General features: G+C 45.9%; 1 protein-coding gene across 4 annotated transcripts in view; it reads right to left on the reverse strand.

The window, feature by feature from the left end:
- Nucleotides 1–6,276: 6,276 nt before the first annotated feature.
- PRC1 (protein regulator of cytokinesis 1) overlaps nt 6,277–20,749 on the reverse strand; it is a 37,146-nt gene continuing 22,673 nt past the window's right edge. Inside the window, exons 11-15 of one of the 4 annotated variants that reach the window (XM_083184116.1) lie at nt 19,613–19,723; nt 19,094–19,201; nt 18,329–18,514; nt 11,384–11,424; nt 6,277–8,157 (exon numbers count right to left, since the gene is read on the reverse strand). In XM_083184116.1, coding sequence (XP_083040242.1) covers nt 8,109–8,157; nt 11,384–11,424; nt 18,329–18,514; nt 19,094–19,201; nt 19,613–19,723 — 495 coding nt within the window. In that variant the 3' untranslated portion in view covers nt 6,277–8,108. The remainder of the gene's footprint in view (nt 8,158–11,383; nt 11,425–18,328; nt 18,515–19,093; nt 19,202–19,612; nt 19,724–20,749) is intronic. The other 3 variants (XM_083184119.1, XM_083184118.1, XM_083184117.1) reach the window with 3 other exon arrangements.

Below are 20,749 nucleotides of genomic sequence, written 5' to 3' on the forward strand. Positions count from 1 at the left end.
CCTAGACGACTGAAACTTTCCCCTAAAGGACTGTCCTCGAAAGGACGCACCACCTCTAGGGGAGGGCCGAAAGGACGACCTAAAGGCAGAAAATCTGGATGTCTGCTTAGCTGTGGGGGCCGGCAGAAATGTACTTTTGCCGCCCGTGGCTTGTTTAATGATTTCCTCTAATTCTGATCCAAATAATAACTTTCCTTTGAAAGCTAAAGTTTCTAAGGCCTTCTTAGACTCATTGTCTGCTTCCCAGGCCTTAAGCCAGAGCACTCTCCTGGCATTAATAGACACTGTGGACACTCTGGTTGCCATTTTGAGTGCTTCCTCCTCTGGTTGCCATTTTGAGTGCTTCCTCCTCTGCTTCCAACACATACTCCGCAGCCGCCTTAAGTTTTTCTGCAAGCAGCAATACACCAGGGTCAGCCTGTAGCATGGTGCACAACTCATTAGCCCACTCAATCATGGCCTTAGAGACCCAGGCTGAAGCAATAAGAGGACGTAGGGTGAATCCCACCCCCTCAAATATAGCCTTGAGGTTACCCTCCAGCTTTTTGTCCACCGGATCTTTGAAAGCTGCCCCGCCTTGCACTGGTAATACAGTAGCCTTAGACAAACGTGCCACAGATGCATCCACAACTGGCACTTTTTTCCCAGAGCTCCGCATGAGACTCTGGCATGGGGTACAGACTGAGGAATCTCTTAGGCATCTACAGCCTCTTATCAGGGGTTTTCCAAGCCCCTTCCAACAATTCCTGTAAACCTTCATCCGAAGGAAAAGTAACAGCCTCCTTACGCTGTCGCTTAAACACACCTTTAGCAGGAGTCTTATCCTCCACTGAAAGTTTCAAAGCCTGTTTCACAGCTACAATAAGATCCTCTACCCCTGCAGAAGAGGTATCTTCCAAATCATCACCCTGATCCCAGGGGATGTCAGTATACGCTCCCTCCTCCTCATCTACCAATGTAGGCATAGCATAAGACCTTTTAGGGGTCCCTGCAACATCAACATCAATCTTGTCTAGTATCTAACTAAACCTGTTGATCCCCCTTGCAGTATCCTGCATCACCTAAATAAAGGCAGGATCTGCCTGGGTAAGAGGCAAGGAGCCAGAGGACTGCTGAGATGATGGCATAGGTCTCTGAGATTCTACCAAGACATCACTCTGTCTGTCCAGTAACTGCACCAAAGCGTTCACTGACCTGCCCAGGGCACTAGCCCACGCGGGTTCAATCTGCTCTGCCCTCTGAGGTTCACTCCCCATGGGTCTCACAGCAGCGCAAGTATTACATAAGCCCCCCTTGGCCATCTGCTCAGGGACAAATTTTTGTGTACACACATTACAAGCGCTCAGTGCAATAAGGGCTCCCTCCCCCAAAACCACAGCATGTTGCTCAGACATGATGAAAAGTGAACTACACAGTGCATACAATGTACAAGCTATTATACAGTTTCAATGCACCCAGTCACTTAGCTGTCTGTCGGTTTCAGATGCGGGGAAACGATGCCCAGGAAATCCAAACACTCTGCCAGGATCTGTAAGCCAGCTCAGCTCCGCTGCAAGCGTTCTGAAAGGCGCCAAACACAGAGTGAGGGAAGAGACCAAAGTCCCTGCTGCTGCGGGGTCCGTGACTTTTGGCGCCAACCACCCCCAGTCAGCCGCTCCCTTGGTAGGATTTCCTAGTTCCAGTATCTCCCCCTCAGCTGGGGACCACTTGGAACATGCCTGTAACAACACTGCTGTCCTCTCATATAGGAGCTCAGTGTGTAAGCTCCGCAGAAAATGGCCGCCGCCATCACGGAGCGCCTGTCCCCCATGATCCCCACCTAAACGTGAAGCCGGTTTCAGGACACTACGGAGCCCAGGCAGCTTCTTAAAAGAAGCTGTAAGCGCTGCACAGAGAGGCCAGACAGCGTCTCCCTTGTGCACAGTGAGCTGACAGGACGCGCTTCTGTCAGTTCCTGCTGCGCTATCAGTGTGAGGATTCACTATGAGAATCCTCACACTGTGCCTACCTAGCTAGAGTAAAATTAATAAAACAATAAAATTCCCCTAACTACTCTAATTCTTCAGCTGCTCCTGCAGCCCTTTAGAATAGCACCCACTCCAGTGGGCACCTAACACGAACTGAAGAGTCCGGGATGCAGTAGGGGAGGAGCCTACCCTCTAAAAGCTTTAGGATAGGTGCCTGGCTCCTTCGGACCCTCCTACATCCCAGTGTTGAGCTGTGTCACCAGGACCATTGAAAGAGAAAATATATATATATATTTAGACTATATCCGGTCGGGGCCGGGGATGGTCGCACACACGCGAGCTCCCATCCACCGGAGCTTACATCCCCGGCCCCCAGAGCAGCGTGGAGATGCAGACGAGGGAGGTTGGAGGGGGTGATGGAAGGTGGATCTGGCGGCAGCTACCGGCTTCCGACGGCACGGTCACGGTGTCCACCCTCCCGGCCGGGACGAGCGCACCGCCATGGCCCGGCACGACCGATACACAGCAGCGTGCCTGGAAGACTTCGATTGCGAGGATAGTGTCAGGGAAAGCTAATCGATCACAGACGGACCAAAAATACCGACTGGTAAATCCAGTGTCTGTCCACTCACTGTCCTCTCACTTACCACCCATGACCTCCTTGCAGGAGGGTGCCTGGAGGAAGCCGGAAGGGAATGCGGCACTGGAGGAAGCCGGAAGGTAATGCGGCACTGGACACGGCCGCCGCCGAAGACACCCGCGGCACGGAGCTGGCCCCCGGGAAGACACCGGTGGCTCAGGGCTCAGGAGGGAGGACCTGGCGGCATGATCTCGAAGACGGCTTCTGTGTGATACTGTAATGTCCCTGCTTATATTGTCACCTACCTGGCTGCCGCAGCGACCAGTGGCGCCGCTGATGGCTGCCTAGGCGCTGTGCAGCCTGGTGGGTATATGTTCTCTGTGTGACACTGTACTGTCCCTGCTTATATGGTCACCTACCTGGCTGCTGCAGCGACCAGTGGCGCCGCTGATGGCTGCCTAAGCGCTGTGCAGCTTGGCGGGTATATATTCTGTGTGATACTGTTATGTCCCTGCTATACAGCTGTGCTACTCGGCGAGCATGTGTTGCCAGCATGAAATGTGTCAACGTAACCTATGTAATGCCTCCCCCCCCCCCCCTTCATCCCTGCTTGATGCTGCACTGTATATCCACAACAAATTCCGAGTGTGCGCAAGCACACCTGGCCAATAAAGTTGATTCTATATATTATAGTTCCAGGGGCTGATCCATAAAATCAACCAAGCGTGCACACTCCAAAATTCCAGCAGTGACAATTTATTATATTCAATACATCACCAATGTGATATCAGTCAGGCAGTCGATGTTTCAGACCAAAGATAGTCCTTTTTCAAGACGGCATCTGGGACAGCCAAACAACGCCACAGCAATGTCTCTTGCATTGCTGTGGCTTTGTTTGGCTGTCCCAGATGCCGCCTTCATAAATAAGCTGCTCCAATTGGGGGACATCCCGTTGGGCAGCTTTTTGTGCGGTGTGGATGTGTCTAGCTTGTATACGGTTATACCGAATACAGAAGGTATACTTGCGGTTAGACATTTGCTTACAGGCAATCCCCATTATGGAGTACCATCCATTGATTTGATGTGTAAGCTCCTTCTCTTACTGCCGGCACATAACTATTTCATTCATGATGTGAAGTTTTACCTGCAACGATCCGGCTGTGCGATTGGGTCAAATATGGCCCCACCGTATGCCAATTTTTTTTGATGATCCCTATGTATCTGGTATGATTTTCTTTTATACCAGATACATAGATGATATATTCCTGATCTGGACAGGAACTGAGCAGTAGTTTGTTGATTTTGTGTGTCAACATATCGACATCTCCACTTAAATTTACATTTAATGTCAGTGCGGTGAAGGTGCCACCAATCTAATTTGGAAAGAGACTGAGCGCAATACCATACTCCACTGTACAAGTTTCCATCCACAACCACTAAAATTTGGGCTCCCATTCTTAGTTTGTTTGAGCTTGCCGTATTTGCAGTGATCCCAAGGCGGCAGAAGAACAAATTGAGATTATGATTGGCAATTTCCTGGTACGTGGATATGATTTGCAGTTATTACAACAAGCTAAAACTAGAGCTATGGCTATTCCTAGAGGCTCCTTGTTGAAATCTAAAGAAAAGAACAATGATTCTACCAGATCAAAGATGCCGTGGATTAACCATTTCAGTACTAGTAGTAATTCTATATGCAGGGTTGCCAAAAGACATTGGCCGATCCTTTCTTCCGATAGGGATTTGAATCTGACTAAGGTGGACCTTATGCCTTGCTATACGCGGGGTAAAAATATTAGGGACTGGGTCGTCCGGACGGACGTCACACCCCGCACAGATAGGGCTCCTGATAGTACCTTTTTGGGGAGTTTTAGATGTCTGAACTGCATTACATGCAGAAACCTGACAGTGGGTGATAGTTTCTCTCATCCATTCAGTGGTAAACGTCATAAGATCAGATTTAAGGTGACATGTACTACACGTTTCATTGTATATCTAATTTCCTGCCCGTGTGGCCTTCATTATGTTGGCAAGACGGACAGGACTTTCCGTGAGAGGATGGCTGGGCATCGCATAGCAATATCCATACTTCCCTTGCAAGCAGTACTAGTGATTAGCCTGTGGCAAGTCACTTTGCACAGGCTGGTCACAGTATGGCTAACTTAAAATATATTATTATTGATCTTGTTCCCCAAAAAACTAAGAGGTGGTAATCGCTCCCTTACACTGCTTCGTTGTGAGTCCCGGTGGATTCACCGTCTGTTGACGATGATACCACATGGACTCAATGATCATTTGGGTTTACATGCATTTTTGTAGGTGGGTTCTGCTCCTTGTGTGATGTTCTATATGATATATTTATGAATCGGACACAGATGCTTTCAGTCTGTATATTTTTGATATATTGTAATAATTATATTATGATTGATGGTATGTGTATTTCCTTATTATCGTCATGTGTATAATGATGTTGTGTATTTTGTATTATATGCCATATGATATTTTGATGCAACTATGTTGGTGCTGTTCTCACTTTGTCTCCTTCCACCAGACTTGGTTTAAACACGCTGGAGGGCTTGCGTTGACTGGCGCTCCAAGTCCCGTGTCTAGATATGACATCATTGTCCAGCATCGGGTGTCATGGTGATTGAGTACATTTGTTTGAGCAGGTTACCATGGCGCCTGGAGGCTGGTGTGGCGTCGCTTGATGACGTGGTGCAGGGATATAAAGTGAGTGTATGTTGTTTGTCATTGTGCCTGATGACGATTTTCCATTAAATCGAAACGTTGCTGTCTACTCCTGCATACATGAGTCTTTTGTCCTGAACCAGGTGCTGCTGTTACTGCGTTCGCGCAGTTGGATAGATAGAAATAGATAGATATAGATATATAGATAAATAAATAAATGTCATGGATATGGAGACTTTTATATTTGAACGAGTGGGATTCCCAACTAAACCCCTAGAGAGTAGACCGTGAGGATTACTATTTTTAACCCAAAAGCTACTGTAGGGGTTTTATCAGTTTGTCAACGTAGCTACTGTAAATATTTCTGAAACAGTGAGTGTGTTTAGGTGTCACATACTGAGGCCAACAGGTGATGGTTGGGATTGTTTTGTAGCCACATGACTTTGGTTCATGGTGAACAATGTGTGTGCATCAGATTACTCCAGGAGAATATAGGAGATCGTCTGCCAAACAACTGACCACTCAGCAAAAATTAGAAAAGTGATTGCATTGAAACAAAACTCATGTGCATGCTTGGAACCTTTGTCTTAAAAAAATAAAAATTAAGGGGCTCACTAGGCAGCGAACGACCGCTGCCTAGCGAGCTGAGCAAGCTGTCAGCACCAGTGTTCTCCAGTCAGAGACCACTGGTGCTGACTAAATTTATGGTCCCTCCTCATTCTACCAGGGATAGCAACGTGCGGGGCTGCGCCGCTAGTGCCCCTAACCACGGATCGATTAGGGTAATTTCTAAGCATTATATTCAGATCGCTTAGAACAGGGCTGGGCAATTGCGGCCCTCCAGATGTTGAGGAACTACACATCCCAGCATGCCTTGCATCAGTTTCAGCATGGCCACATAGCAAAGCATCCTGGGATGTGTAGTTCAACATCTGGAGGGCAGCAATTGCCCAGCCCTGGCTTAGAAAATGGCTAAAAATCTAAACCAGGATAAGTCCATATTGGTAGGCTCAGTGAAAACAAAGTACAGGCAGACTGGTATAGTCACAAGGAAGACTTTTAATTTACTATACAATAACTGTACAAGATGTCAAAAGCAAACATGGGTGACATTTCTCTTCAAATTGTGCTACAGACCAGATCTTTAAAGCCATGAAAAACTGACCTCTATTTGTACATGTACAAGTATTGGTACAGATAAATCTATAAAGTATACAAGGCCAAAGTTCAGACTGTTCATAAAAACCCATTTTATGGCCACCTTACATTAATATGCATCAATTGGGTTTATTTTAACCCAAACTGTATATGGTTTAGGCCGTCACTACGATAAGCACTGTCATTTAGAGATTTTATAGTACCTCATTTATACAGACCAAAATGCTCCTTGGTCTTGGGATTCAGTATGAAATCCCGGCGATCGGGATCCCGGCTTTCAAAATCCCGACAGGGGGGGGGGGGAGACGGGAATCGCCCCCCCCCCCCCCCCCTTGCGGGCCCGGTGCCTCGCTACGCTCGGCCCGCTAATTTATTCTCCCTCCAGGGGTGTCGTGGACACCCACAGAGGGAGAAAGTGTCGGGATTTCGTCGGTCGGGATTCCAGCTTCGGAATTCTGAACGCCGGGATCCCGACCGCCGGGATTTAAACTGCATTCCTTGGTCTTGGGTGTGATGTATCCATTGAGCATCAACTACGCCCAGGATGAGAAAACGAAATTTAATTTAAAAAAGTGCAAACATTTCATTGGTATACCCAAATTTTTGGGTAGTTGTCCCTAGAAGTAACTGGTGACTTCCCATCTCTGGTCCAGTTACAGAACCCTGTCTGACTGGCTATAGTGACATCACTGATCCATGTCATTATTAGGAGAAACCTTGACTTAGTCAATGTCGGTGTTATTTAGACAGGGGAAATAACCGCCACTGTCTATTAAATGCTGCTGTTTGCGACAGCATTGAAGGAGGATTTTGCCAAATACAGATCAGACTTTAAAACAAGTCAGATCTCTTGTCTGAAACGGCCTTTTCTCAACAATCCACGGCCATTTCACCCACGCCCCTTGACAGGAAGACCATTGAATTCCGCCTGTCGAGCTGGGTGAAAATGGGCCAGGATTCCGACTGTCAGAACCCAATATTGAATACCCCCTTAGTCTCATTTAGCAGAACACTGTCTCACTAATGGATATTTTAAAATAAAAGAAAAAATTACTATTTTGTAGTGTTTTCCTATTCTGAAAAAATACGTAAATGTGGAGCATTGTGAACCATATTTTGTCTGTACTTCTACACATCAGATTGCTGCTACTTCACCACTGTTACAGTTGGTTTTGAGGTCACATTGCCCACAGCAGTTACATTTTTAAAAGTCCATAAAAACCCAAAAGCAGTTTGTGGCAATGTAGTCCTCAAAACCCAAAAGCAAACAGAATTTAAACATACATTTTGTGGAATAGTTGTAGTGACATTGAAAATAAAATGTGCAAAACGTGTTCATGATTATCTAAAACCGTATATATACAAATAAAACAAACCTTGCAGTGTGATCTGTAGTCAGAACATCCGATTCTAAAGTTATTATAATACAGTACAAAGAACATTTCAATATGGATAAATGCAAATCCTCAGAGGGCAACCTTCAGAGATACAATACTTTATATCTCAAAGTGAACCAAGGTTTATTAATATATGCTATAGAGATGAAATTACAGTGCAAAATTAGCATGGGCATTGCCCCGTATAAGCAGAGTCCTCGGAAAACACCCAAAATATGCATGCCATAGAGTGGCAATGGATGCCAAATGTACATCTGCTTTATGTCCATTTCAGTCCATCTCTCAGGACAGGTTACGATAAGTGGGTTATGGTAGAGTTCAGGATTCGGGGGTTGGTGTTAACTCTTGTAGCTTTTGAAAGTTCTCGCTGTAAAAGGAAAATAAATGCGTTATTACGGGTGGCTACCAAGACAGGAGGGGGGACGGGTAGGGATAAAACAATTTAAAATAAGGGATATAACTTTTTACATATATTTCAAGGATCGATAAAAGGATTATGCCAAACATGTCAGACTAGCAACATGCAAACGTTTTTAAGAATTTCAGAATTCCAGTAACCATTTCCTGCTTAAATCTTTTTTTCTGAATTCTATGAACAAGGGATACATCGGCTACAGTGACCGGAGCATGGGTGCTTAAATTTCCCAGCCAAAGTTTAAGCATCCGGATACTCCTACTGGCGGCCTGGAATCTGAGATCTTTATTAAAAAAAAAAAAAAAAAAAAAAAGAAGGAGGCAGAAGAGAAAACAAAATGTGCTCAAAATAAATAAATAAAAAAGCATGGCAGAAAGAAGTATACTGAACAGAACCAATAGGCATAAAGATAGGGGGAATACAGTGTACCTTTATTTTTTGCATACATATGCCCCAATAACATTAAGAGGAGATTCAAATACTGTTTATTCTGCAGGAAAATCTTGCTCATTTCCGGCCTGCATCCTATCGGAGGTACAAGAAAAGAGGAGCTAGGTCAGATTTACCTCTCTTATACGCCTTTCACATCGCAGCTAATTACCGGGTACAAGCCAGTTTCTTGCCGGATCGACCTGGTAATTAGTGCGATGTGAAAGGGGTTACCGGTTACAGCTAACTGGTAGCAACACGGGTTCGTTGCTGTGCAGTGTGAACGGGTTAAACTGGTTGAGCAACCAGTTCCCCATTCACATTATGGAGGAGGCAACGCTTGGAGCAGCGCCAGCTCTAAGCACTGCCTCCTCCCTCACCCACGATGACGTGCCCCCTCATGACATCTGCATCAATATTGCCATTTGCTGCTGCAGTCTGAACAGACCCCACATGCAGGGTTGCACCAGACCTGAACCGTTTAAAAGTCCCGGTGTGACCGGGCATTTGCGATCTGAAAGCAGTATTAATTAGCAGCTGTACTGTATAAACAGCATTGGAACACTCCTCAAACCATCAATAGGCTTACAATAAATGGAAACTGGTTTCCCCCCATCTTTTGCAAAGAAGCTGCCAACAAAAGCAAGAGGTGAACGAGTTGTGCACAATATGCAAATCTACCTTCCCTTCTGTTTTAGGACACCAAAAGTCACTTACCATCTGTGCTGAAAAGATGCAATACAACTATAGGAACCATAGAGGACTCTGCATTAGATCACATAACTTGCACTAGGCAGACAGATTGGTTGCTAAGGTTTTATTGCAGCCATACTACTTCAGCAATGTTAGTAAATAACCCCCATTGTATAACTGAACAGCCGTAATCAAGGAAAACCTTGAAACTAAGTGATCATTTATTACAACAAAAAGAAAGTGGACAAGCAACACAGGTTAGTAAGCACATGAGAGATTATATAACACAATGGAAACAATGTGCACCCCAATTTATATTTCCTGAATGAAGTTCATCATAGCCTCAAAAATTGTAGGTTTACACTAGAGCCAGCGCTTAGCCCAGGCATGTCTAAACCATGGCCCTCCAGCTGTTGTGAAACTACACATCCGAGCATGCCTTGCCATAGGTTTAGTATTCCCTAATAGCAAAACTGTGGCAAGGCATGATGGGACTTGTAGTTTCACAACAGCTGGAGGGCCATAATTTGGACATGCCTGGATTAGAGGAACTCTGCATATAAGGACATTGGGGACGGACCTTCAGTTCTCCTGCCTTGCTCAGGAGTTGCTCTAGCGAGGGTGAGCGCAATAGTACTACCACCAGGCAGAGTCCTCACATCAGTGCACCATGCTGGTGTTCTAAGCCCTCTCTGCATTATGCCAATTAGCAAATACTGCAGTAGGCCCCATGCAAAGAAAATAAATGAAAACAATCCCCAATCTAGTTCTCTTCAAAACCACTTCCAGTAAGGATGAGGTTAGAGGCTCGGACCATTTTTCTGGTTTTGTTACGGTGTTTTAATTAGTTTCTCCTTTAGACAAATTGGTACTTAAAGCTGGGCATACACTATACATGTCGTTCACACAAATGGATTGAAGCCATGATTTGACCCTTTGACCCAAGTGAACTTGTCAAAATAGGTGTAAAAATTGCCAAGCAAACATTTTTCTTCATCATCATGACCTGTAATGTTTACGTTACCTAGAGGAAATATAATCTTTCATTAGACAACATTTTTATTTGAATTTATATAACAAATGTGAGTGACACTGGCGTTTTTAGCAGATATTTTGCACATCTCACAGAGATGTTGACCCTCAAGGGGTTGATGTTCCTGAATAGGTTTGTCCATTTTCCGGGGTTTGGGAGAAAATGGTTCATTGTCATTTGCCCCCATCCATTACCAGATATTCACTCCTACCAGAAACTGTAAATAAAGATACCATCCAGATATAGCAACTTTTCTGCCAGGTAACTGTATATGGTATGCCCAGCTTTATGATTGTAAAACAAAAACCTACAGAAACTATCACAGGCAAAAATGGTTAGAAGACCATACAAGCATGGACATAAATATTAAACATAGCATGTCATGTTAAAAGTGTGAATGCACGCATATGGTTAGCAACACCACAGAAAATAATCAGCAGATAAAAAGCAAGTTGTTAAAAACAGCAACAAAGTCAGGAAAGTTATTGTGTATACCAGGTTTCTGCCTACACAAATGGTCAGTAATACAAATATGTTAGAGTGGGAACTACGAAATAGAAAGTGCATTGTGTGCATCTTTAATGTAAAATGTGGTGTTAATGGACAAGTGGCTGATAATTGAGTGTTACTTTAAACCAGGCATGTCCAACGTTGGCCCTCCAGATGTTGTGAAACTACACATCCCAGCATGCTTTGCCAAAGTTTTGCTATTAGAGAATGCTAAAACTATTGCAAAGCATGCTGGGATGTGTAGTTTCAAAACATCTGGAGGGCCAACGTTGGACATGCCTGCTTTAAACCTTCAATGTCGGGGGGGGGGGGGGGTGTTTCTATAGAGGAAGACGTTCACTCTGCTATCACCATGCACCGTGTAGCGATGTGTACAGCCTAGTGACTTACACCACACCCTAAACACCCTAAAAGGTTGTAGAAAAAAAAAAAAAGTAGCTTGGAAAAGCAGAGCACACCTAAGATGAATCCCAAATGCATGCACCTGTAACTGGTTATGTGGTGAATACAGACCTGGAATGTATGGATGTGGAGTCAATATGTGTGGAATCCCTCTATAAACACAGAGTGCGAGGGAAAACAGAGAGCTGATTAGCCAAATATAAATATGAACTCATTAAATATTTGTCTGTGTTACCCATAAAAAATACCCTAGGTCTGGGAAGTGTGTAATAGACTATGCTTTAGAAAAAGCTCAGGTATTAGGTTCTTATGCTGCTAAGGTTGCTCTATAAGCCCAAATTACAGTTAGGAGCAAATAAAGAAAAATAGGATTTTAATACCTACTGGTAAATCCTTTTCACAAAGTCCTTATGGGATACTGGGATGGTCTCGACATTGGGTATTAAAGGGTGGAGACCGGCACATATATAACTTTGAACTGGGTGTACTGGCTCCTCCCCATCCGATTCCCCACCCATGAACCAGTTAAAAAAGGTAAAACTGTGCCCGAAGGAGGATGAACATATGAGAGGAAGGGTAGATGTCAATACAAGTGTGAAACATGTGGTGAGATTTATACCAGCACACCCGCAAACAACCCAAAAAAACTGAACTCAACAATGGAGGCCACCATAATCAACGAGGTGGACTTTCCAATAACCAGATTAATTTATCTGCAGCGAGACACCGCACTCATAAGGACTTTGTGAAAAGGATTTACCGGTAGGTATTAAAATCCTATTGTCCTATGGGATACTGGGATGGTCTCAAGACATTGGGGGGGAAGTCCCAAAGCTTCCAGAAGGGGTGGGAACGTGCAGAGACTTGCAGTACCGCCAGCCCAAACTGGGTATCCTCTTTGGGTGCTGGAGGGATCCCGACTGTTAAAACACCGACAGTCGGGTTCCCGGCGGCCACCGGCTATTCTCCCTCGTGGGTGTCCACGGCCCCCATAGAGGGAGAATAGAATAGGTGGCGAGCCCGCAAGGGGCTTTGTTGCGTTCGCCATGCTGTAAGTCTGGCCAGTCGGGATTCCGATGTCGGACTAATGACCGTCGGAACCATATACCATACCCGTCCTCTTTGTAAAATTTACAAGTTTGACACCCTGGCCAAAGGTATGCTGACCTGACCAAGTTGCAGCTCTGCAGAGCTGTAAGGCTGAAACACCCTGAGCAGCCGCCCAAGATGCGCCCACCGACCTAGTGGAATGCACCTTCAATCTTGAAGGTGTAAGCAACCCTGCCACTACGTAAGCCTGTTGAACCGTTGCACAAATCCAACGTGCAATGGATTGTTTGGAGGCTGGACGTCCGTTCTGTGCATCATAGAGCACAAAGAGGCAGTCCATCTTACAAACTCTCGCCGTTCTCTGGACTTCTACACGCAGAGCCCGAACCACATCCAGAGACTCCGGAATATCTGGAGAATTGGAACCGGAAGGGACAACAAGAGGTTGGTTCAGATGAAATGAAGAAATCACCTAAGGGAGAAACTGCGGGTTTGTTCTCAACTCCGCTCAGTCCTCGTGGAAAATCAAGTAGGAGCTCTTACAGGACAGAGCCCCTAGCCCAGAGACTCTACGAGCCGAGGCCAATGCCAAAAGTACCACAGTTTTCCAGGTGAGGTATTTAATGTCCACCAATGCTAAGGGTTCAAACCAGGACGATTGTAAAAAAGGACAACACCACCACATCCAAACTCCACGGCGCTGTAGGTGGCAAAAAAGGAGGCTGAATATGAAGGACAGCCAATTTCTTCTGGAAGAAAACTGACCGGGCCGAAATCTGGACCTTTAAAAAAGAGCCCAAACGCAGGCCCAAATCCAAACCGGCCTGCAGGAATCTGAGAAACCTCTCCTGGTTAAATTCTGCTGGCGGAAATTCTTTTTCCTCACACCACCCTATATATTTTCTCCAAATATGATGGTAGTGAGCCGCTGTTTCTGGCTTTGGGGCTTGAGTCATTGTGAATATGACTGAGGCATGTAGGCCCTTATGTGCTAGAATCTGCCGCTCAACCTCAAGGCCATTAAACGAAGCCACCCTAAGTTCTGGAAGACTCAGGGGCCTTGAGTGAGCAGATCGCCTCTGAGAGGTAGACGCCACGGATCCTTCACCAACAGGGCCTGAAGATCTGCGTACCACGCCTGTCTTGGCCAATCTGGCTTCCACCCTTTGATTTCGTATGCTCTTGAGCACCCTTGCCAGCAACGGAAACGGTGGTAACAGGTACACTAGGTTGAAGGACCACGCTGTCGTCAGGGCATCCACGGCCTCCGCCCGAGGATCTCTGGTTCTCGAACAGTACCTGGCGACCATGTTGTTGAACTTGGATGCCATGAGGTCGATTTGTGGCCAACCCCATCGATCCACAATGCTCGCAAACACTTGGGGGTTTAGACTCCACTCCCCGGGGTGGAGGTCGTGGCGCCTCCCAGTTAGCCATTTCCATCCCGGGGGGTGGACGAGATTGCCGTCACATGCAGTTCTGCCCAGGACAGAATCTTGGTGACCTCCCGCATGCACAACCTGCTCTTTGTTCCTCCTTGGAGGTTGACGTGCGCTACAGTTGTGGCGTTGTCAGATTGTATCTGGAGAGCTCGATTTTGGAGGAGTGACTGAGCAGGTCGCTTAGTATACTGCCCTCAATTCCAGGACATGGATATGCAGTTTTGACACACACACACAAGGTCCATCAGCCCTGAAAGGACCTGCCCTGAAAGGACCTGCCCTGAGTCACCGCTCCCCAACCCCACAGACTGGCATCCGTTGTAAGGAGGATCCAATCCTGGATCCCGAACCTACTTCCTGCCAACAGGTTTGGGGCATGGGTCCACCACAGGAGCGATTGGTGCGCTTGATGTGACAGGAATATCCACTTGTGCATCAGGAGGTGTGACCCTGACCATTTGCTCAGCAAGTCCAGTTGGAATGGTCTGGAGTGGAACCTCCCGAACAGGATTGCCTCGAAAGTAGCCACCATTTTCCCCAGAAGCTGGATACATTGGTGAACCGACACCTGAGTCTTGGCCAGAATCTCCAAGACCAGATTCCGAATGGCAATCATTTTCAGAAATACCCTTTGGTTTTCGGTGTCCAAGATCATTCCCAAAAAGAGAAGACGTCGTGTTGGCGACAAGGAGGATTTTGGGATATTGAGAATCCATCCATGGTTGGACAGAACCTGTCTGGTTATGACTATGTCCTGCAATAGGACCTGTTCCGATTTTGCTTTGATCAGCAGATTCTCCAGGTAAGGGATGATGTTGATCCCTTTTCTTCTGAGTAGCAGCATCATTTCCGCCATTACTTTGGTAAAAATGCGCGGAGCAGTAGACAGACCAAATGGCAAGGCTCTGAATTAAAAATGCTCATCTTTCAGAGCAAATATCAGAAATGCCTGATTTGGGCCCCAGATGGGGATGTGGAGGTAGGTGTCCTTTAAGTCTAACGGCACTAGGAATGCTCCCTCCTCCAGACTTGCTATTACCGCCCTTAAAGACTCCATTCTGAACTTGCAAACCTTTAAGTAAGGGTTTATATTCTTTAGGTTTAGGATGGGTCATACGGAACCGTCCGGTTTCGGTACTACAAACAGGTTGGAGTAATAACCCCTGCTCTGTTCCGCCACTAGGACCGGTATAATGACCCTTGATTTTACTAGTCTGTGTACTGCTTGACACAGGATCACCTGGTCCTCCGCAGCTGCTGGTAATCCTGATCGGAAGAACCTGTGAGGGGGCGGTCCTGCCAACTCCAACCTGTAGCCGTTGAAAAGAAGATCCCTCACCCAGGAATCCAGGTGAGGCATCCCACACTTGGCCGAAGTGCGCTAACCGACCTCCCCACCTCGAGAGGGGGGGGGGGATTCCGAGTAATGCTAAGGACTTTGAAGTGGCCGTACCAGGGTTTCGGTTTTGTGGTGCTCGGACTGCAGCCTTTCTGAACTTCCCCCGGCCGCCTTTGGCAGCAGGGGAAGCTCCTCTTTCTTCTGCGTAGGCCTATTAGCCCGAAAGGACTGATACGACGGCCCCGAGAAAGGGCGTCTGGTGTGCGTGGATGAGTTCGTAAGAAATGTCAATTTCCCCGCCGTTTCTTTGGAAATGAGCTCATCTAACTCACTGCTGAACAGCTTTTCCCCTTTAAAGGGAAGATTTTTCACACTACGCATGGAGTCAGCATCAGCTACCCACTGGCGTAACCACAAGGCCCTGCGACACAACACCACCATGGCTGAGGTGCAGGCGTTAATGGCCCCTATTTCCTCTTGAGCCTCTCAAAGTACTTCTGCAGTGCCCTGGATATGGCGCAGTTTTTCTGCCACTTGCGCCACTGACATATCTGCCAACATGCCCTCCTGTATTTGAGCACCCAGGCGTGAATACTTTGCCATCCAGCAGCTGGCGAGGACTTTTAGGGTTGTTTCCAGCTTTTTATCTGAATTATCCATCAGAGAGGCAGACCCAGGGACTGGGAGTACCACCTTTTTGGACAACCTGGATACCGAAGCGTCAACCACAGGAGGCTCCTCCCACACCTTCCTACTGACCGGGTCAAAGGGAAATTTGGATTTAAACCTTTTGGACAGCTGAAACAGTTTTTCTGGCTGTTTCCAGGCTTCCTTAAACGTGTCCTCCAAGTCAGCCTGCTCAGGAAAGACAATATTCTGTTTCCTTTGAGAAACAAAAAAGGGGTCAGCCTCCTCTGATTCAGCCAGAGGGAGATCTAACACCTCTCTAATGGCAATAATGAGAGGCTCAGGGCAAGTATGAGAGTTCTGTGATGGCTCCTCATCCTCTTTATTTTCCTGTTACTCTTCAGAATCAGGCAAAATGGCGGCTGAGGCGCGCTTGACCTGGGGTGGGGTGATATTATCCACCCTTGTCGACAGGATTGAAAAATCATGTCATACCTGCTTGGTCTGCACAGTGTTTGCAGCCAATTGTGAGGACACAGTTTGCAGCATGGCTTTTATACCAGTGGCATCCCACTAAGTTAGGGTGACATCCTACTAAGTTGTGGAGACATGCACAAAGTAACAAACTTTGTGCTGCAGATCACACAGGTTATCTCTCACCATGCTGGAGAACTGTAACCTTCCCTCAACACACAGAATTAACAGTGAAATACAGATATAAATCAGTGTGAAGTGTATAGAAACTAGGTGTAAGTTTCTATACACTGATATGTGTTTACAGCCGTGGGGGGGGGGGGGGGGGGGGGGGGGGGGGGATACTGAGGGGACCAGCACACCCTTAACCTGAACTCCCAGAATGAGGAGTTGGTTTATGAGCATAATTACCTCAAGTAATATGCACACATATATATTAAGTGCCCAGTGTAACACACAATAAGCGTTTAAGCACTGAAAACACTTGCTTATCTGCTGCAGATGTCCCTCTTCAATGCCTCACCTGAGGAGTGTCTGCCAGATAGTACTGGTGCAGCAGGAAAAAGTGTTAGCGCCCACAGAGCTCTCTGGTCCCACTCTGAGCAAGCCCCACCCCCTGTAATGGTGCTGGGCTTATACCAATGTTTATATTGGCACTGGCTGCATCTCACAGCGCTTTTGTGGGGAACTGCCCTGGTGGTCCAGTGGCTAGTTCCTAGCATCCAGTGCAGGGACACCGTGACAGCCGCCATCTTGCCGCACAATAAACCGGTGTACCCCGGTTTGTACTCACCACTGACTGAGTCAGGAGTGTGCGGCATGCTGTGGGTGTGTAACGCTGCAGCGCAATGCCCGCGATGACATCACCCTCACAGGACAGTGGTCCTGCAGCAGGAACAGCTCGGTACCTTAGAAGGCCTGTAACTTAACCCTTCTCCTGACTTCCCATGAAGCAGGAGTGCTGTGAAGTCCAACACAGCAAACCCAAAATAATGAAAGTAAACTGAAGACAAATTCTCTGGAGCTCCAGCAGTGTGTATCCTCTCCTGATGACACATTTTTCTAAACTGGTTCGTGGGCGGGGATTCAGAGGGGAGGAGCCAGTACACCGAGTTCAAAGTTATATATGTGCCAGTCTCCTGCGGATACCCTCTAATACCCAATGTCTTGAGACCATCCCAGTATCCAATAGGACAATAGTGAAAAAGAAAAAAGCAATTTGCACCATGGCTTCATTCCAATATTCCAGTGAGGAACCAAAGCTGCCCAATGGGTGTTTGCCTCAAGCGAAAGAAGCCATTAATTTCCATGCAAGCACCCAATTTACATTTTCATCCTGCTTGCATTGCTACACGGTTTGTTCCAGTAACAAACTGCTCCTTGTTTGCAAATTTTTTTGCGCCAAACTTTAAATCAGACACTGTAGAAGCAGATAGCAGCTCACCTACAAACAGCAATTATACCATTGCTATTATGCATATCGCATGAGTAGGCCGGACATAAGCAACTGCCTCCATGCCTATCTAAAAGGCACATTCCTCACAGATTCAAATCATGCCTCCCAGAACTTAAAGGGTGTACTATAATCATAATACATGTGTTATTTTCTCTTGTGTAGGTAAATTCAATATTTCTACATGCACATTGTGCCTCAGTACCACAATGCACCATGATCACATAGCCATCTGGTATAGTCTGCTCCAATGCAGCCTAGGGGAACCGGTGCATCCCATCAGCTTGCACAGGAATCTAGGTATAGGTGCCCCCTTAGGTGCATAGGAGAGCAGCACATGCAGGCAGCGAGTGGATCAGGCAGACGTGAGTAGTGAAATCTAGGCTAAATGTTGTCGTGTCTGCGGCTAGTAGATTCTGCTTCTCTTCTACTAAATCACAGAATTAATCTTTTAACAAAGCTCCATGATGCAGCGCTATGGGAAAACTAAAATGCAGCTTTTTAGTTTCTGCAGATTTTTAAAAGATATTGCATGTAGAATGCTTATCAGGAACTGGATAGGAATTTATTTTCCTCCTCAACCATCTATATTCCTCAGGTTTTTAAAAATCCCCCATCTTCCTGACTATGTGCTGCTGCTTTTTGCGTCAGTCTTAGAAAATGTGAATTACCGCAAACTCAGAATAGGTGCTGGCAACAGAGTTAACGCTGAGGTTACGCTGGGCAGGAATTGTGAGGTGGCACCCACCGCTCATAGCGGTTCCATTCAACTGAGACATGTTCTCCTTGTTTTTCTCCAGCCTCCGTGACTGTGGAGTTTTAAAGACTCTGGTTGGAGTTCTGATAGGCAGTCCAGGCTGAAGGTAGAAGTGAAAAGGAGGAGATTTACAAAGGAGTCAAAAATAAAATAATCATAATAATGGACAAGCAACACAAGAAATTCTTACTAGTCTGCTCCAATGTTGAGTAAATTATATGGTAATTCTTTTTCATGATAAGCACAGATCATATTTCTGCTGTTAGGGAGAACCTATAACAAGGTGCAATCTGGGAGAAGCTTCTCATATAACTGGAGTGCACCTTTCTCTACAAAACACTTTCACATGCACACAAGAGGGAAGCAACAGTTCTCACTGGGTAAAACTGCCAAAGAACTATGCTTAAATGGCATTAAACACAGTATAATTTAATTTAAATGTGCTCTTATTAATCTAATCTACCCTTTATATAGCTGTGGCTACTGGCAATCACTATAAAAAACTTGCCAGGAGTGTATACTATATAAAGTAGTTGGTAACAGCAATACTGCCACTATTCTTAAGTGTTCATTTCTAACATGTGAAACCCCATGGGACGGAGTGTTGTTGAAGCAAAAGCACAGGCTATGAAGCAGATGTATTATTCATGCACTGGTAGAACTGCCGCCATTAACTAACCTTGCCACCACTAGGGGGTGGACGTGAAACAGGAGAGTGGCAGAGTGTCCCACTGAATGCAGAGCGTAGTGTGCTGTTGGTGGAACTGGAAACAGTTGTGCCATTAAGCTGAGGGGAAAAGGCAAGCAAATTAGTGCAAAGAACAGGGAGACAACAAAATGCACACGCATGGCAGTATTACTTTACCCATACTGACTGGAAAATAGTATTTATGATCAGTATGATCCGTGGAAGATATGGTATAGAAGGGCATTCCCGGCGCACCATTACTGATGCAGTCACTTCAGTCTATAGTGCCAACAGTAATGCATATCAATAAAGATGAGTCTAAACTTTACAGAGCATAGAAAGCATTAGTGTTAAGTGGGTGGGGTGCTGTGAGTGCATAGTAGGCCTCAGCGGAGAATATACACACATTTTAATATTATATATAAAAATGTATGTATGAGTCTGATGTGCAGATTTTGTCAGATAAACTAACTGCACATATGGCAATTAGAAGAGTAAAACAGAACACACCTTGCGCAGTTTACTAGGTGTAGTAGTGCCAAGCACTCGTCTCTTATTAGGAGTTCTAGGCGCACTTCCATAATACATCTCCTCCTCTAGCTGACGAGTCTTCTTCATTAGCTGTATGAAAAAGAAACAATTATTGTGAATGGCACATTACTGGAATGCAAACATGCCTCATTGTACTGGGTGGGTATAGTTATTCTAAAGCCTGCTTCCACAAGCTGTTAATACATAAATTTCAGACTGTAGCAAACGTTCAATTTAAACCACAAAAAAAAAAAAGTATATATTGTTTTTAAACGGTATTTGTGTATTATCACAGCTCCCACGATTTCCATCTTATGGGATCTTATACAATTTAAAATTGTATACCATTGTATATGGCATATGATGAGATGAGAGGATTTTAGATTGTATAAGCACACTAATGGGTGCTTTCAAGGACAATTGGCCCCCCTATAAGATTTTTAATTGTATAAGCACCCTAATGGGTGCTTACAATGTTAAATGCACCCCCACTATCAACGCCAACCCGAAGCGTGGCGAGCGCAGCGAGCCTGCGAGGGGCGGCGGAACGCGTCCTCCGACCTTTTCATACCCCCACTATCCATGTCGGCGTGGAGTTGATTTTTGGAGCCCGAAGCGTGGCGAGCGCAGCGAGCCCCGCGAGGGGGCGCGTAATACTTTACATGTATTACGCGTCCCCTCGCCACGCTTCGGGCTCGGTGGCTCACTACACTATATAAAATCAACTCCACGCCGACATGGATAGTGGGGGTATGAAAAGGTCGAAGGACGCGGGCTCGCTGCGCTCGCCACACTTCGGGTTGGTGTTGATAGTGGGGGTGGCATGGGGGTGCATTTAACATTGTATAAGCACCCTAATAAATGCTTACAATTAAAAATCTTATAGGGGGCCAATTGACCTTGAAAGCACCCATTAGTGTGCTTAAACAATTAAAAATCTCATCTCATTGTATGCCATATACAATGGTATACAATTTTAAATTGTATAAGATCGGGTCCCATCGCAGCACATCTCATTGCATACCATCTTAAGCCTTATGGTATGCAATGAGATGGGAGCCGTGATAATACACAAGTACCTTTTAAACAAACCACTTGTCTTTCTCGGTTTTGTGG

This window comes from Crinia signifera, chromosome 4, assembly GCF_055691185.1.
Source record: "Crinia signifera chromosome 4, ASM5569118v1, whole genome shotgun sequence".
Classification (NCBI taxonomy): Eukaryota; Metazoa; Chordata; class Amphibia; order Anura; family Myobatrachidae; genus Crinia; species Crinia signifera.